General features: G+C 39.2%; 1 protein-coding gene across 2 annotated transcripts in view; it reads right to left on the bottom strand.

The window, feature by feature from the left end:
* Positions 1 to 1,999: 1,999 nt before the first annotated feature.
* Positions 2,000 to 18,382, bottom strand: part of gtf2h2 (general transcription factor IIH, polypeptide 2) — a 30,730-nt gene continuing 14,347 nt past the window's right edge. For both annotated transcript variants that reach the window (XM_078214877.1, XM_078214878.1), the window contains exons 8-16: positions 15,109 to 15,214; positions 14,822 to 14,912; positions 12,969 to 13,056; positions 11,729 to 11,836; positions 8,568 to 8,631; positions 7,731 to 7,834; positions 6,577 to 6,679; positions 4,632 to 4,671; positions 2,000 to 2,947 (exon numbers count right to left, since the gene is read on the bottom strand). In XM_078214877.1, the coding sequence (XP_078071003.1) occupies positions 2,837 to 2,947; positions 4,632 to 4,671; positions 6,577 to 6,679; positions 7,731 to 7,834; positions 8,568 to 8,631; positions 11,729 to 11,836; positions 12,969 to 13,056; positions 14,822 to 14,912; positions 15,109 to 15,214 (815 nt within the window). In that variant the 3' untranslated portion in view covers positions 2,000 to 2,836. The remainder of the gene's footprint in view (positions 2,948 to 4,631; positions 4,672 to 6,576; positions 6,680 to 7,730; positions 7,835 to 8,567; positions 8,632 to 11,728; positions 11,837 to 12,968; positions 13,057 to 14,821; positions 14,913 to 15,108; positions 15,215 to 18,382) is intronic.

Raw genomic sequence — 18,382 nt, 5'->3', positions numbered from 1 at the left:
TGGTTAAACATTTTAAACATTGTCTGCTGAAGACCAAGAAAAACAGTACAATTGACATTGTTATGAAGTCATTTATTTTAGAAAGGTAAGTAAAATGACCACTTTTTAAAAATCAGTCACATAATAAAAATACAAACTCTCTTGAATACAATAGTTTTTACAAAAGGTTGAATGATTTAGAAAATGCCATTCATTTTGTCACAATTCAGAGAGCACTTGACATATCTAATAAACATAACAGCAATATGGCAGCACTAATCTCTTGAATATAAAATAAACATTACTCACTAGTATTTGGAAACACATTTACTCCTTTCTAATAGATATTCAATGCTTCAAAAAGTAGTGATTTTATGAAACTTCTAAAAAAAAACAACCTGCACAGGAAATGACAAATCAACTTGTGTGGTATCCAACAATTGTAAAATGTTGTTCTGTCCTAATTCAATACATGTAATTTCAAGCAGAATTCACCGAATAGGAAGACTAGCTGATTTTCTTATTCTCTAGAAATACTGAAGCCATTTCTAAAATCCTTTAGCTATTTCAGTAACAATTATAACAATTTATAATTATTAATCTTGATAAAGGCCTGTTGTTTATACAGATCAGACTTTAAACAGTTCACCCACAAAAGATGTCTAGTAAAGCACACAGAATGGTAGAATGTAAAATATTAATTTTTAAAATTCCTGTCCAAATACAACCTTGCGTTGCTGCATGAGCCTGAATTAGATTTGCATCAATAGGTAACTGATATTTCAAAATATTACGATCACCAAAAATACACTTGGATTTTGGAAAACATTTACATTTTCTACAAAGGCAATCTTGATGTCTCTTGAGAAGCAAAATACATCTTTCCCTTCCTGTCTTTTCTTTCAATTACGTGTTGCTTTTCAAATTTAAAAGCACTTCCATAAAGCAAAGGTATGCAAATGGAGTTCACTACACACACCAGCTTAATGAACAGAACTAGTTGTTAATGTTTTGGAATGTTAGAGCAAAACCACTGTAAGAATGTTTGAACAAAGTGATGAAACAAAAAGCATTGTAAATACAGAACTCTTCACAATCTCTGGAATGAAGAGTGGCTTTGAAATATTGGAGAGTGTAAACTCCCAAGTGCTTAAAAGCTAATCAGTGTCAAACTTTATAATTTAGCTGCAGGTTTTACATATTTATGATTTGAAAAAGCGAATATCTATAAAGTAGCAAACTAAACATACTTTTCACAAATAAACATTTAAACAGTATTCATTTTTTATAGGTAGGTTGTTTTCAACCTTAATTTCATTTAAATTTCCAGAAATGTTTTAGATTTCAGAAAACATCAATTTCTTGATTTTCTTCTAAAAACGTTGCTTTGTATAGTGATTAATCACACAGACCCGAAGTTCCCAGATTCAATTAGCAATCTGTGCCAAGTTAACCAATTTCAGCTCAAGGTGCTACAGTTTGGGAGCATCAGGGTTTCCAATCAGACTGTTATTCAGTGGACTCTGTACTTGTTTGCCGATCAAGAACTATACTGAGTTTGACTATAATGCCTTCCATGGTTGCTGCAACAGCGAGACAAAGCAAATTTAAAGTAAAGTTTATTTATTAGTCACAAGTAAGGCTTACATTAACACTGCAATGAAGTTACTGTGAAATTCCCCTAGTCGCCAGAGTCTGGTGCCTGTTCGGGTCAATGCACCTAACCAGCATGTCTTTCAAAATGTGGGAGGAAACCGGAGCACCCGGAGAAAACCCATGCAGACATGGTGAGAACATGCAAACTCCACACAGGCAGTGACCCAAGACTGGAATTGAACCCAGGTCCCTGGTGCTGTGAAGCAGTAGTGCTAACCACTGTGCTACTGCCGCCCCCTTTAAAATAATAAATCTGAGTGAAATTGGAAAGAGTAACTTGCATTTTAATTTTCTAAGTGAAACTAATGAAGAAAATTCAACAAAGTACATCTATGTCATAGGATATCTTTGTTATTTTTAAAAGAAAATTAGAAAATAGTACCAGCATAAGTACACAGTTTACTTATCAGTGTTACAGTGGAGAATAATGCAGTGGCACAGAAAAATAGATCTTTTTACTAAATTGTCAAAACATACTTTTTCCTCTTCACGTGCTAATTCATGAGGGGCTCCATAGCTACCAGGAGACCCCAGATATTGCTGAAATGGCCATTCTTCATGTACAAGACAAGTGCTGATCATCCCTGTGATTATGGGGCACGAGAGCCAATTCCAGTTCTATCCAAATTCAATAAATGTAATTTCAAGCAGATCTCACTGGATAGAAGACCAGCTGATTTTATTATTCTCTAGAAACAAAGAAGCTATTTCTATAATCTTTTAGTTATTTCAGTACCTACTCCAACTAAAGTTGGCTGATTCCCCACAGTAGAGAGACTATTGGTCATGTGGTTCACTTCAGAGGAACATTGTGCAAAGCACTGACCAACTGAGCCAAAAGTACCACCCAGGTCTGTTAAATTTCAGATGAAAATCAGTAAAAACTGATCAGAAAATAAATTTTGTAAAATTATGAAAGGAAAATCAATTAAAACTGAAAACAAAGAAGCTTAACAAGTACATAACTTATGTCAACAGCAACATCAAGACTAATGAAAATTATATAATTGATAGTTTGCAAAACTATTTATTTTAACAAAATCTATAATTGTAACATTTCAGGTCAGAATCATATTTGTCAGGTCAGGTGGTATATAACCAACGTATGTTTCAGTGAATAAGGCTGTTAGCTATGGACACAGGCAACATTCTTTTATTAAAAGTTGGTTCCTCATGAATCTAATACTATGTTTGACAGTTATTAAGGATTGGTTTGATTGTGAATACATCCAGGACAACAATGCAAGGTTTCATGGATAAAAATATCACACTCCACACAATAGATGTTCTGGCACACATTGCAGATGTATACCTGTCAGAATAAGAGGACAGAATCAGTCAATAATCTTAAAATCATGAAAGCACATTATCTTCTTCCTCAATACCATGCACCCCATCTCACCTGGAAGACGAGGGGCAGGTAGTAATTTTATTAAGTCTGTCGGAAATATTATTTAGCCAGCTGCAAAGAGGCAATGATACTTTATTCTCCAATTTCCCACTAGGAAGTACTTTGTTTAAATATGTCACTGATTCAAAATCCTGAAACTCCCTTCCGAACAGCCCTGTGGGTGTTCACATGGGCTGCAGCAATTCAAGAAGGCAGCCTAACACCACCTTCTCAAGAGCAATTATGGATAGGTATTAAATTCTGGCCTAGCCAACAATGCCCATATCCCATGAACAAATACAATTGCATGTTTGACAGAAAGCTACGGAACTCTAATCAGCATCACAGCTGAGCCTTCTCCTGCCATCACTCAATAGCCACCACCATGTCAATAGATTAACCAGCTCAAAAACACAAAACCAAGTGCTATATTTAGTAGATCTTTCTTCAGCAAATGTCAAGTGGGAGCTGGCATCTTAATATTCAAAATGAGCTTTAAAAGTTCAGTATCAACTGGACTTAATGATTCACAGCATTTACTAATCTCCTTAAATGCAACATTATGCTTAATTGATTGGAATACTGTTCATCTGCATTTTGAGTAGATCCCCTGATGGAGAAGCTGAATTTGTTTTAAATAAACTACCGATTCACCCAAGTAGTCTAATATATCATATTTCCTAACGATATTGAAGTCAGAATCATTACTGTAACAATATACATGTCTTAGGGTACCAGATAAGAAACCCAAGTATGTTATGAAGTCAGACTAGACCCCAACAATTTTCTGTTTTGGCATTCATGTGAGAATAAGATGTTTTACTCCAGATATGATTCTACTGATTCTCTAAATGATTCTTTACAAAACTTTAAAAACTTTACTGACAAACTAGGAAGCTTTTTTCAAAACAAATTTTATTTAACAACACAGTTTAACTATAAAAAAATGAATTAGCTTAACTTTTAACAATTTAATATATAAACATGACAAGATACAATTCTGAACTGCCAACCTATCGCTATGAGTTCCAACTCAAGCAATATTCCTCTTATAGACTTAAACTCCTCTTTAAAATTAATTAGCAAAACACAGGTATTCTTGCTTGACTTAGGTTAAAGATCCTGGAGCTTTCAGAACATTTCAGGAGTGTTGTCTTTTGGCAGCTCAGGCTGCAACTGCTCATATTTTAAAAACTGAACTGTTTCTTTCCTGCAAGCTTAGCTCCTCACATTAATCACATGACTCTGCCTCTGTCAATCAACCTAATCAAAACTCTACTCTGAAACCCCAAGAGGAACCCAAGTAAACACAAGTGCAATAGCTCTGCTTAAACAAACACTCCAGGTCTAAAATGAGTACTTTTCCTGTGCTCCCAGCTACTAATTTGAAGGTTTTCCAAGACAAATTGGCACCCTACAAAACAGGTCTGAATTCTAAACATATCCCTTACAAGAAACATGATAAAAATATATTTCTTAAAGACATAGTATCGTCACACGTGTCATTGAGTGTGCAATTTCTTTAGCACTAATGTGGCTGCAACAATGACTTGATCCACCATTTTCCAAATTGTGAAACTGCAAGTCTTCCATGCATAATACTTACATTTGGATCTTTCAATTCCCCCTGGCAACCTTGACAATACCTAAAAAATAAAAAAGGACAGAAATATTACTTACTCTTCCTCTGGCAATTTTTCTTCCTCTATTCCTCTCCTGAAGTCATGGTTCCTTTCAAACTCCTACTTCTAGAGTATCTTCAGATTCCTTTCCCAAATACCACTTATATGCAAGCCCCACTTGTGAGTGTTGACAAGCTATTAAAGCATGTAAAATATCATAGCCAAGCCTATTCTTGTCTGCTCCCAATGTACACACACTACTCTTCCAGGAGAGGTCACTAAAAATGACAATGCAAGAACTCCGGCTTGTTTCTTCCTCCCTAAACCTAGAGTACTGAGGCTAATTTGGTGCTTACTCTGAAAAAAAACCAGATGGTAATTAGGGCTTCTTTTTATGTATGGATCAGTCTCTCACTGGATGAGCTTTTCGAGCTAGATTAATAGATTAATCTAGCGGATAATCTATTAATCTAGAGGATACAAAAAACAATTAGAGATTTGCACACTATGGAATGAACATATTTTAAAGTCTTGTGGGAAATAACAGATGTAAAGATCTGATAGTTCTCTGAAGTATAGGTTGTAGAGGCTACAGAAAGAAAAACACAAGCTTCCACTTTTGTGGTCTGACTTCAGTTATTTAGTTGCGATCTCTCTGTGCTGTATACAAAATAAAGCCTGGTGCAATCCTAAAAGAAAAATAATTTAATCTATATTGTGATGTTAGTGTCCCTTTAAGAGATTTTCTTTTTAAATCACGATCTCTGCAGCTCAGAACCTTAGGTGATGTCACTGGTGGGAGGAGAAATAGGAAAAAAAAATTGTGCCGGTCAGGTGACCAGGGTTGTTTTTAGTTTCGTTTTGGCTGCAATGTTAGAAGCATCGTTGAAAGTAGTCTCTCTTTGTTTTTATTTTGAAAGTTTTACCAGTTAACTGAAAGCGCATCTTGTTTGCCATCCTGCCGTAAAGAATCTATGTTTTGAAGACTACAACCTGCTCTGAGTTTTCAAGATCATTTGAAATCAGCATTCAACCCAGGGAACCTGATTCCAGTATTAAGTGAGCTTTAGCCTGTGCAGTGATCAACCTGTTTAAAGAGTTTTGTTCATTGGATTTTGGTTTTAATTGGAACATATTAGAGATATTCATTTATACATTATAGTGGTTGTTTTGTTTCTTGTTTATAACTGATAAAAGCTCTTGCTAATTTTCTTACTATACATGTTAATTATATTCTTAAATAATTTTTTTTGACAAAAGCTCCCTATTGGGTCATTTGAATCACACCTGAAGTGAAGCATTTCGTGCTTATCCTAGCCAAATTTAAGATGCAAAACTTATGATTCAGGTGGGCTTCATAAAACACTTTGGAGTTTCTCACCTGAACCATAACAATATTGTGTCTTATCATGTTCCCCCAGGTCTTCCCAATAAGCTTTAAAACCAATGATTACTTTTGACCTGCAGTTACTGTTGCTATGTGGTGGCTATTCTGTGCCAGCCATTTGTCCACAAATAAATAAACATGTTTTTGATGTGTTATTTGGGGAAGAAATGTTAGCTTTTTTTTTTGAATAGTGCCTCTGGACCATCTAACAAAAGGTTGGAGCCACAATTTAACATCTCATGAAGGACAACACCCTTGATAATGCAGCAGTCCCTCAGCAACATGTTGAAGCACCAGTTTAGTCTACATGCTCAAATCTCCAATAGGACGTGACCCTACAACCTCCTGACTGAGAGCATTGCTGAGATGATACATCAATAGAGCCATACGAACACTTATTCTAGTGCTCTGGTAAAATTAAAATGTTTAATGAACATTTTCTCTTATAAATGAGGGCTGACTTTAAGAGGGAAACAATACTGAGACTACTTTTTCAGTTTTTATTGAATAAAAACATTGATATTTTTCAACTGTGTACCTACCTTTCCCCCTGAATCTCCTCCAAGGAAGTTTCTCTGAATGCATCCAGTGGAAACAGGTGGTGGTAAGACCTTGCTAAATGAGGTGCAGACACTAGTGTAAGACCTAAAGTAAATGGAAAACAACTTCCAGTTATGGCTAGCACGCTGCCTTCAGATACCTTTAATCGTTTGTACAGGCCCACACGAGATTACGTAGAGAAAGATTATTAATAATAGGACACAAAAACTATTTTTGCATCATAATGTGTAAAATGCATTTTTTCAAAATATCATTCAAAAAAGACAAGGGAACACATACACAGCTCCAAAACAGATAATAAAACTATACATTATACATCAGGATAGATTTGTAGCTGCGTTAGGACAAGTCCTTATACACTGGATTTTTGTGTGCATCCTCCTAGAATATATTAGGAAACATTAATAAAGAGTTGACTTTTCTGTAATCTATACTCAATGGCCTACAAAAGACTTGTCAAAAGTCACATGGTAATATCATACAGAAACAGTTTGGAACATAGCTTAGGGCTGCTTTTATGTACAATTGGTGCTTTATATTATAGTTTTTTTTTATTTTTCATTGCTCCAGCACCAAGATCAACTGTGTCGAAGTCACAACAGCTCTTGACCATGACTCTCTACCCTTCTTTAACCTCCCTGTCAACATCGATCACATCAATTTTCTCTGCTGGCACTCCTCCATGGCACTACTTTCCTTAACTTTTCATTCTTACTTACCCCAATACAATTAATTAATGCATAATCGCAGATAAACTCTCATCCTATTCCAGCATGGGCATCTCTTGAGTGTTGGCTTGAGAGTTTTGTTCTCTCCTATTTGCCATTTACTTGTTACTATCTTATTACTCACAGGTACAGGATTAGGTTTTGCATGTATACTCAAAACCAAGTCCCATCTGCCCACTTGACCTCTTTCTTTCTACTTAATTTCTACTTCACTCCCTGCGTTTTGGACTCCAATATTACTGACTGTATCCCATTTCCTCTATTCCACAATCTAAAACAATGCGACTGGTGTCCAAAATTCCCTCCAAAAACCCCTTTACCTTACTGTTTATTTTTCTGCCTTCAAACATTTCCTAAAAACTGATCTTATCAACCATGTATTTAAGTTTGTAAGTGAAAGTACTCACCACACACTTTGCATTCCACAGGCAGTTCAGCATATTTAGCTCTGCACTGGGGACAATAATATCCACCAAGTGTTAAGACTGGCCCGCTGCCACTATCTAAATGTCTGAAAACGCAACAAGTTAATTAACTAATTTAATAACACAATTATACTCGGTTTACAACATAAAGTTTGTAAATTTTTAGACGCTAAAGGAAACTTGTCAATACCAGTACAGAGCAAGGATGGATCAGATTGATGTTCCACTCTGCTCATTTCCCAATCTACACCATTGGGGCACGAGGCATCAAGGTGGCATAACATTGTCTCCCAAAAAGGAGTGAGAAAATTTGACCTGGTATTGGGGGCACTCCATCTCCGTCTGACGAAGGAGCAGCGCTCCGAAAGCTAATGGTATTTGCTACCAAATATACCTGTTGGACTTTAACCTGTTGTTAAAACTCTTATTGGGGGCACTAGCAGCATCTTGAGAACAATTTACCCAGTGTCTCAGCTGCAGAGTTGTTGGGCAAAGTAGGAAATCAAGTTACTGAAAAAAAGGAGGAAATTGACCCAATATATATACCTATTAAAAAAAGTAATAAAATTACTATAACATAGTAAATTATAGAAGATTAGTCTAAATCAATTGACAAACAAAATCTTCAAAATATAATGTTCGACTTCCCTAATCACCATTATATATATAGTTAAATCTTCAGCATTAATTTCTTTTAGTGCTAAAGAGTACCAACAGTTTGCATAACTGAAAGACTTTGGTAAGCTACCAAACTCAGTTTGCATTAAATATAAATTCATATAATATTCTATACTGCTGTCTATCAGTTATCATACTTACGCCATGCTGAAACATGGTTTTGCATCCTGATCTGATAAGGATATCATTGTATGTTGGGGGAAACCTTACAACAGAAAGAAAATAACGAACATTTACGTTTTGCAATAAAAAACATTTAATTTGCAAAACTAAACACATTTTATCTAGCGACCTGCCTAATCATTGCTGTTGATGGTGTAAATGAGAAGCACTACAATCTGCAAAATGAAATGGAAAGCAAACAGGAACCGTTCTCAGGGCTGAAAAAATTATAAATTCTCTCTCCCCATGACCAAATCTAATTATAGTAAAAGTTCATTGCTTTGGCAAACTCTGGATGTATGGACCAACATCCCAGAGCACTTGTCAGATTCACCAAATGTACTTTATGCACACCCTGAATCCAGGGCTTGATTGTTCTGTTGTTAATCAATTTTCACAGGAAATCGGGCCTGCTGAAGTTGCAAGTAGATTTCACTTAGGAATAGAACAAAGAACAAAGAACAAGACAGCACAGGAACAGGCCCCTCGGCCCTTCAAGCCCGCGCCGCTCCCTGGTCCAAACTAGACCATTCTTTTGTATCCCTCCATTCCCACTCCGTTCATGTGGCTGTCTAGATAAGTCTTAAACGTTCCCAGTGTGTCCGCCTCCGCCACCTTGCCCGGCAGCGCATTCCAGGCCCCCACCACCCTCTGAGTAAAATACGTCCCTCTGATATCCGTGTTAAATCTCCCCCCCCCCCTCACCTTGAACCTATGACCCCTCGTGAACGTCACCGCCGATCTGGGAAAAAGCTTCCCACCGTTCACCCTATCTATGCCTTTCATAATTTTATACACCTCTATTAGGTCATCCCTCTACCTCCGTCTTTCCAGTGAGAACAACCCCAGTTTACCCAATCTCTCCTCATAACTAAGCCATTCCATACCAGGCAACATCCTGGTAAACCTCCTCTGCACTCTCTCTAAAGCCTCCACGTCCTTCCGGTAGTGTGGCGACCAGAACTGGACGCAGTATTCCAAATGCGGCCGAACCAACATTCTATACAACCGCAACATCAGACCCCAACTTTTATACTCTATGCCCCATCCTATAAAGGCAAGCCTGCCATATGCCTTATTCACTACCTTCTCCACCTGTGACATCACCTTCAAGGATCTGTGGACTTGCACACCCAGGTCCCTCTGCGTATCTACACCCTTTATGGTTCTGCCATTTATCGTATAGCTCCCCCCTACGTTAGTTCTACCAAAATGCATCACTTCGCATTTATCTGGATTGAACTCCATCTGCCATTTCTTTGCCCAAATTTCCAGCCTATCTATATCCTTCTGTAGCCTCTGACAATGTTCCTCACTATCTGCAAGTCCAGCCATTTTCATGTCGTCCGCAAACTTACTGATCACCCCAGTTACACCTTCTTCCAGATCGTTTATATAAATCACGAATAGCAGAGGTCCCAATACAGAGCCCTGCAGAATACTACTAGTCACAGGCATCCAGCCGGAAAAAGACCCTTCCACTACCACCCTCTGTCTTCTGTTTTAATTAAGAGAGAATTAAGAGGTTTGAGCTGGACAAGCATTGAAGCTTTGACTGGACTCTGTTTTAAGCAAATTAATAAACTGGGAATGCCTCATTTAATTTAGATTGTTTATCTTGTGAATACCTCAGGCACACAGACTATAAAAACCTCAGGTTCCCTAAAAGACAAAAAAAAACCTCAGGTTTGTTTTACTAGCCTCTTTTAGTTGATTTAGCAGGGATGATACTTGAGTCACTCTAAAGGGCTTCATCGTCCCTGGGGTAGAAAGTGAAATTGATGAGAACTTCCACTTCCGGTCATGATCCAATGATCTCTATTGTCATGTGTGAAGACCAGGCAAGGGCAGAATCACATGGTAAGAATATCTAGTCAATATTCACTTTCTAGAAAAGGCCATTTGTTCTCAAGCAACAACTATCTTCAAAGATTTTCCTCTCACAGAATGCAACTTAAGCAGTGTATTAAGATGCTGTCTGCTAATGTCTTCCAGACACAGTGGGTGGAATTTTACGAGATTTTTTCTAAGTGTCCAGTTAGTCTGAAAATGGGAGCTCCAGGCCGCTTTTTGGGCGAGTTTTCACATCCAATATTATGCACTCTGTCTCTGAAAAGATGCACTAGTTAGTTTCTAGCTAGAGAGGCTGTGGTCAGGGTTTAACTCGCCAGACAGCCTGTAGAGGGAGGTATTGCGCATGGGTAGACCTCTGATGCTGCACATGTGCATTATTAGTAGCAGGGGTCTGACAGACAGAGAGACCGTGTTATTAGGCCCCTGCTACTGCAGACAGCCTCAACTAATCCCTCCCCCCAACCCCTGCAAACGCATGGGCCCGCGATGCAGCCCTCGCCGCCCAGGCCGATCGCAGAACCCTTCCCTCCCCCACCGATTGCAGGCAGAGTGGCAGTGGGCTCCCCTCCCCATATTGGCCCGCCCCAGTGGCCCCATACCCTGGCACTGCTCCCACAGCTCCCACCCTGGCACTGCCCAGTGGGCATTGCCCAGATGCCAGGCTGGCGCTGCTCAAGAGGCACCCTGCCTTGCACTCGGCCTTCCTGGGGGCCTCAATGGCCTCTGGTTCCATCGGCGAAGCCAACATGATGGTTCCCCGTTCATGGGGAGCAAGTGTTTTTCTCACTGGAGAGAACCTCTCCTGGCGAGGCCATAAAGACAAATGAGCCCGGACGATTGAGCACTGGGCTCACTAAACACATGGAAATCAACATTTACATAAATTTAAATAATTTTATCAGCCCCTTGCCCATTTCCAGCATGAGGCTGACTGTGCCAGAAATCCGGGTGTCGTAAAATCACAACAGGCGTGAAAATGGTCACCATTAGCACTAGCAGCTTTACGCCCGATTTTACAACATTTTCCCGCCGCCAAACAGGCATAAAGAGGTCATAAAATTCCACCCAATAAATTTCACATTTATGTGAAAGTGTTATTGATGAAGAAAATCCCACTGAATACTGCATTCTTTAGCCCAACGCTGGCCTTCAATAGTCCGAATTTAATTGAGAAATTATCTTTTGATGTTCTTGTATGCAAAAAACAACATACATATATTCCAAGATGCAAACAACATAAAGAGTTTCATGTCGGAAAAAGAATAATTGACTAAGAATGCACTTACCCATACGAATGAGAGAACACTCTGAATTGGAGTTGGCAGGTGGAGGACTCACATGATAATTCAGCAGCTCTCTAAAATGGCTCTCATCTAAAATAACATGGTATGTACCTAGAAAGGAGCCACAGGAAAAAATAATCACACATTTAAGATGCTATTATTTTGTGGACTAGATTATTTCACTTTCAAACTGATTTGTTATTTTCTAAAACAGATATATGTTAAAGACTTAATATGAATCAGAGTGTTGTTCTTTTTTTTACTCTATTCCACTGTGACAATCTTCTATGGGCCCAAATTAAACACACGTGACAATCCCTCAAAAACATTACACATGCAAAAGTTGACCTCATGGCTTTTGGCTTAAAAGACTGGTCTCCAAAATTTGACTTTTACTCAAATACATATAGTAAATGGCAATAGTGATTCCATATATCGAAGAATTGGATGTTGAGAAGCATCACAGTAATATTAGGTTTACTGGTTTGATTAGGTATGGGGAAAAATACATTTCATGACTAAACAATTGAAAAAAAAACATTTATAGTGCAATTCTGACTTAATAGTTTAAAGTTAGTCAGATGTTTAGTGCATGTTAAATAATTTGCTTAAATATTTAGAGTTAAGCAGTCACAACCAGAGTATTAGAAAAAATATATACATTTCCTTCTTGCATGGAAGAAAGAATCATTAAACAAGCCAATTTTCAACAAGAAGTAATTTTTGATGCAAGGTAAAAATGAGTTAAAACATTCGGTGGCTGACAGACTAAATGCACCATAACTAATTTCTTCACTCCGTGTACACAGATAATTAATAAAACAAGCACTTTTTCCCTCCCCCCTCTCTTCTAAAGACATTGACACCTATACAAGGCATCAGTCACCTTCCACTATCCTGCCTATGCATAAACCCAGAGAGTTTTTGGTAGGCTCTTTGAGCCTAATTTTCCAATTATTTAACATTCAGGCGCACACTTTCAACTGAGCTTTCTGGATTTCATGCAGAAGCAGGAAAGCACCGCAAATTTCTGCCCCTTAAATGAAGAGCATGGATTAAAATTGTAGTGCACTTCTAACTGCCCTGGTTGTAATCAGGTAAGTGAGCAGGGGCCAAAGTTCAACCACTCGTTGCTTTAACAACGGAGATTAGATGAGGTTTAAAAGCAAGCACATGGAAGAAATATTTCTCATTTTCTTTTCTAACTCTAACAAGATGAGTTGGAAAAGTTTGGATTACCTACCACCAGTCTCACGGGTGAGAACAGTGCAAACTCGAACTTCTGCTGACAGACCAATCACAGACACTCTGATTTTAGCAGCCTTCAAGCACTTCACAAAGTAAAATAAAATAAATAGCATTATTGTATTAAAAATCTTAAAATGCCGCAATAAAGATCGAACAAATTACAGTGAAATATTTTTCTTCTCCATTTTTCTGCCAGTTCTTTTTCTTTCTTCTCTTGAAGACATTGACCTTTTACTGAGACACCAACCAGCTTCCATAGTTATGCACGTTCATATGTGAAAAAGCATGCTATTCAACCACAGTTAAGCAAATACCCTCTCCCTTCGCCACCCACATCTGCAACTTCCTCAGAAGGCAGCCATCCAAAGCTTGCGACCCACTAAATATTCCTGGTACCTAGGAATTGCTTAGTATGTAGGCATTGCGGCAGCTGCCCAGATACTGTGCACAGACCCGCATGCTGCGTTCATGTACCAGCTGCATGTTACGGGAAGGATATCCCTTTCTGTTTTTGAATGACCCCAGCTGTCCAGAAGGCACTTTATTGGCCACATGTGTGCAGTCTATTATGCCCTGCACCTTTAGAAAACCAGCAATAGTCTCTGCCGAAGTCTCTGCCTCCTTCAGCCTAACAGGCATTGTGGTCAGTAAATGAGACAAATTCACCTGCAGGGCCAAACAGGGCATCAGCCATTACCTTGATGCAGTGGTGTGCAGCCAGCGGGGAGAAAGCTGAAGCCTGGAAGGAGCCTGTGATGAAAATTTCAGGGGCACTGCGACCTTCAAGGCCACAGACATCAGGTGCCCACCTACACAATTGAATGTATCAGCCAGCATGTCACAGACTGATGAGACTGTCTTCCTGGAAACCAGAGTCTTCAGAGGCACTGGCGCTCTGTATGCCATCCTTCTCCAATAGACTCTATTAGCAGGATACTGCCTTCTCCTCCATCTACCTGCCTGCTGCCTTCCCTGCACTGGCTCCTGCTCTGCAGCAGGTTGCCTACCTCGATGGACCCACAGGGCACACCTATCCCTGGTCACCAGCTCTCCTCTTTCTCCTTCTCTGGAGGAGGAGCCTCCCACTGAACGTAGATTCCCATTTGGGAACAACGATGCTCAGCACAATCCTGTACTCCAAAATGTTGGGTTTTTTTACATCAGGAAAAGCCCAAATGCAGGGCTAAAATGAATGAAAATCTAAACTGCCAGCACTAGCAATGTCTCCCGGCCCTGTTTTGGTGAAGTCAGCCACAGTGCCTCTATCTTTACAGCCACCTTTGCAACATTTCCTGACAAAAAAAAGTAACACAAATCAATCATCTTCCTCAGACACCCAACACATTATGGTGTGAGCAATGCAAAACTGAGGTCATTAACTTTTTTAGCGAGTTTAATAGTTTCATAATTTGTTTTAAAACGGTGGATGGAGTTCTGATGTCAGTGCCACCCAACATCTGTATTGTGGTATATTGGCATGTTGATATCAGGTTCAAAACTGGATGTCACAATGCAAAATTTACACATGAGCAGAATGGCAGCAGTCCCAATTCTTGCACATAAAATTCACCCCTGGATCTTCTTGGAGAAGTGGAAAAAGTAGCTCAGGTTGAGTCACCTCCAACTTTTTTTCTACTTGCTCTGTAAAAGTGTCCATCTCAAGTAATCACTTCCCCCCAAATAACACTTGCTAGTGGGGAATATGTCATACAAAGAATCGAAATCAGGAACCCAGGTTCTGGGATGCCAAAGTATAGGAACAATTTACCTCCCACAGGTGCGAACTGCCAGGCCAGGTACACAAGGGTCATTTCCATCTCTTCGGAACAAAATATATGAAGCATTTACCTTAATAAGGTCATAAATATTGGATGGGTCACATGTTGTGAGACTGCTAAAAATGACAAGTATTTCACGACTGGTGTGTCCTGGCATGTGCCTTTTGGGGAGAAAAATCAAAATGAAGACATTGTTATCTGAATCGATCTAGCCCAAAATCTCAGTAAAAACATAGCTCAAATCAACTTGGGGTGATAAAAGAGAATGCAAACAGGAAAACAGAGAAACAAAAGATGGTGAGTGGGGAGAGGAGTGGAAGGGCAAAAGGTTTTTAATAAATTTCGGCAAACACTTACTTCAAAGTCTCCATGGCCAAGGTGAGAGAATTGTAAAGTGAAGGTTCTCCAGTGCATGACACACCTACAGCTTTCTTCAAGGCTTCTTTATGCTTCTTTGGATTTCCTAATGCAGAAACAATGACAAAACCATGACCTCAATGCTCAGGATTAGAAAACCTTTATGTCGCAAATAAATCAAATATTGGAATTTATACTGCATTTGATACTGAGAAGCTGCAAGATAGCAGTGAATCCATTTGGTCCAATAAGTGCTAGTAGGAAACAGAGATAGTTTGAGTAAGTTATATTTGTATTTGTGGCAGCACGGTGGTACAGTGGTTAGCACTGTTGCCTCACCATACCAGGGACCTGGATTCGATTCCAGCTTTGGGTGGCTGTCTGTGAGGAGAATGTACGTTCTCCCCATGACTGCGTGGGTTTCCTCCAGGTGCTCCGGTTTCCTCCCACACTCCCAAGATGTGTAGGTTAGGGGATTAGCATGCTAAATTACCCCTTAGTGCCCCAAAATGTTCGTGGATTAGCAGGGTAAATGCGTAGGTTACGGGGATAGGTCAGGGGGCGGGCCTGGCTAAGATGTTGTGTCAGGTGGGCCAAAAAATGGCCTCCTTCTGCACTATAGGGATTCTATGATATTTATTTGTGGGTGTTCGTAATAGCTTTAAAGTTGAATTTATATTTCTGTATTTGTGTGTTAAGAAAAAGGGAAACCTGGATTTTGGTTTCGCCTTAGTGATACCTACATGTCTCTGGGTTTGTCTACCTGCATTTTAATGGGGTTTTATGACTCTTGAAGGGAAGTCAGAAAAAAAAACACAATTAGAAAGAAAACTGGGCTGTTTCCCAGTCCCAGCAATAGTGGACCCACAGAGACAGAGGGGGGCAGGGATTTACAGCCTCGCTTGTCCGGAAACAGTAAATGCCCACCCGAGGTCAACGGATATTTCCATTGTCTGCCCCTCGCCCACTCCGATTCCGTGGTAGGTAGTTTGGTAAAATTCCAGCCAGGGAATCAGAAAACAACTTTAGTTCAGTTGGAAACAGGTGTCAGGAGGAGCTGAGCAGGAGAGAGAATTGCAGAAACCAGATTCCCAAAAGAACAGAAGGTACAAGAAATCAGGCCGTGAAGAAAATAAAGGCTCAGGAAGACATTTAGGTGAAGGAACAGAAATCTGAACAAAGTCCTGATAAGTGAAGTTAAAGTAAGGAGCAGAGGGAAAGGTTTTGAATTAAATAGAGAGAGCTGCAGGAGTAGAATCATCTTGGCAAAGTGGGCTTGCCTTGTCAAAAGATCAGAGGGGACAGCTAAAGGTTTTTTGATTTCTTACTGTGGGCCTGTGAAGCAGTGGTGTCCTGTTGGTATGGCCAAGTATCTGAGAGTGTGCGAGGAAAATGAGCTTGAATGCATGTGGCAATCCAAGGGAGAAGAATATCAGGAGAGGCTGAAACATTGATTGTGGACCATTGTTAAAGATATCCAAGTAAAAGCATAGTATGGGAAGGAATTCCAAGGTGAATTCTTCTGAAGTGGAGATTGGAAGCCAAGTTAAAAGACCACTTAGCTCACAACATGCCAAGTGTCTGGGGGGAGTTCCATTGCATCTGCTTCTGGTTTCAGAGTGTGATGTATCTGACCACAGGTTGCCCATTTACATGGACTGTGTAGTTACTGTGAACATTGGAGCACAAGGTAGTTTTTGTAACTTGTGCTATCCTTACAAATCGGCATATATCTGTAAGGGCATAGTTCGGGTGAAAGAGTAGTGTAATATAGCTCATCTTTTCTTGTTTAATAAATGTTTTACTTTTTGATAAAGCTTCATCAGCAGTGACTCTGTTCAGTAGCTGCCCTCCACATTTCTATACAAAATATAAAAGTTAGAACCCAGCAAACCAGGTTCCACCCTGGGATCTGACTAGTCCAGTATTATCAGCTGAGGCGATCACAGTACACCAGACTTAAGAACAAATTTCTTCTAAGTTAAAACATTAACATAATAGAAGTGGTGCCTGGAAGATAACCTGCTCAATTCATTTTATTTTTAAGTGAAACATGTGTCTACTATGTATGGAATCCCAGTGGTGAAACCATAAACCAAAATAACCAAATTCACCAAACAACCCCAAAATAAATGACCAACAAGATTTTACTTTTTCTAATTTTTTTACTTTAACACAAATCAGAATAAACATAAATTAATAGGCAAACAAACAAAATAAGTCTTACATCATCACAAGCTACAGACTACTCCTCACACAATGTGGCACCACGTGCTATCACATAGTTTTTCCAAGTCCAACCTTCAGGTTGTATTTAGTGGCGGACATATTCCATCTGGGGTCCCTGGATATGGTTAGCATCGATACGATGCACAGCTCCCAAGCCTCCCTTACTCAGGTCACGTTAGTCTCGATAGTATGACTTTCCAGAGTTCCTTTTCAACTGACCAAACAACACGTGTTTCATAATCTTACCCTCTGATACAAACCCTCAGCTGTTTCGTATGCCTGAGCTATTCACACTACTTTTTAAGGACTCGATCCCTTTTAGCTCGCTTGTACATCACGTCCCCCCAACAGTTTCTGGAATTTTATTTTTCTTATTGCTGCCAAACAGAATATTTAGCTTTTTGTAGAGCTTTGCAGGCCTCTCTACATAAATTCTGCATTCCTCATTCTGCTTTCTCTTTGTGCCTGCATCTGTGTCCTGATTGTCTTCATCCTCCAGCTCTCCTGCGCTTGGCTCTTCTTTATGTCAGGTCACAGGGCTCCAGGTCAAGGGTTGCCAGGTCACATGGACCAGTATTATCCAACAAAATTACAATTGATCCCTTTACAACTGACACAAGCTCTTAAGGATGTTTGTTTGAAAAAGTTGCTCAAAAACAATTAGACTTAACAGACATTCTACAAAAAATTACAAATTTTCCTTACTGTACTGCTTCTGGGTCAAAGAGTGTCATAATACTTTATGTAATTTGCCCTAATAACTCTGACAGGACACAAATGTACTACGCATTACCAAATTTGAAGAAATAATTGGAAGCAAAACGATTCTGGGAATGTACATAAAAGCTGACCGAATCAGATATTGATCTTTCTGAAACACACTGTATAATTATGAGTTCAAGTGGATTAAATGCAATCTGCTAATAAATGTTCAAGAGGCATATTTCAAAAATTAAATTCACAAAGTACGCAGATATACAGAAATATGCTTAAGATTAGAAGAGTTGAGTTCCAGGTTCCAGCTCTTTTGACACCTCAGCAGGTT

Source organism: Mustelus asterias, chromosome 6 (assembly GCF_964213995.1).
Source record: "Mustelus asterias chromosome 6, sMusAst1.hap1.1, whole genome shotgun sequence".
Taxonomy (NCBI): Eukaryota; Metazoa; Chordata; class Chondrichthyes; order Carcharhiniformes; family Triakidae; genus Mustelus; species Mustelus asterias.
The sequence above is the reverse complement of the archived record's forward strand: the minus strand, read 5'-3'. Positions and strand labels throughout refer to the sequence as shown.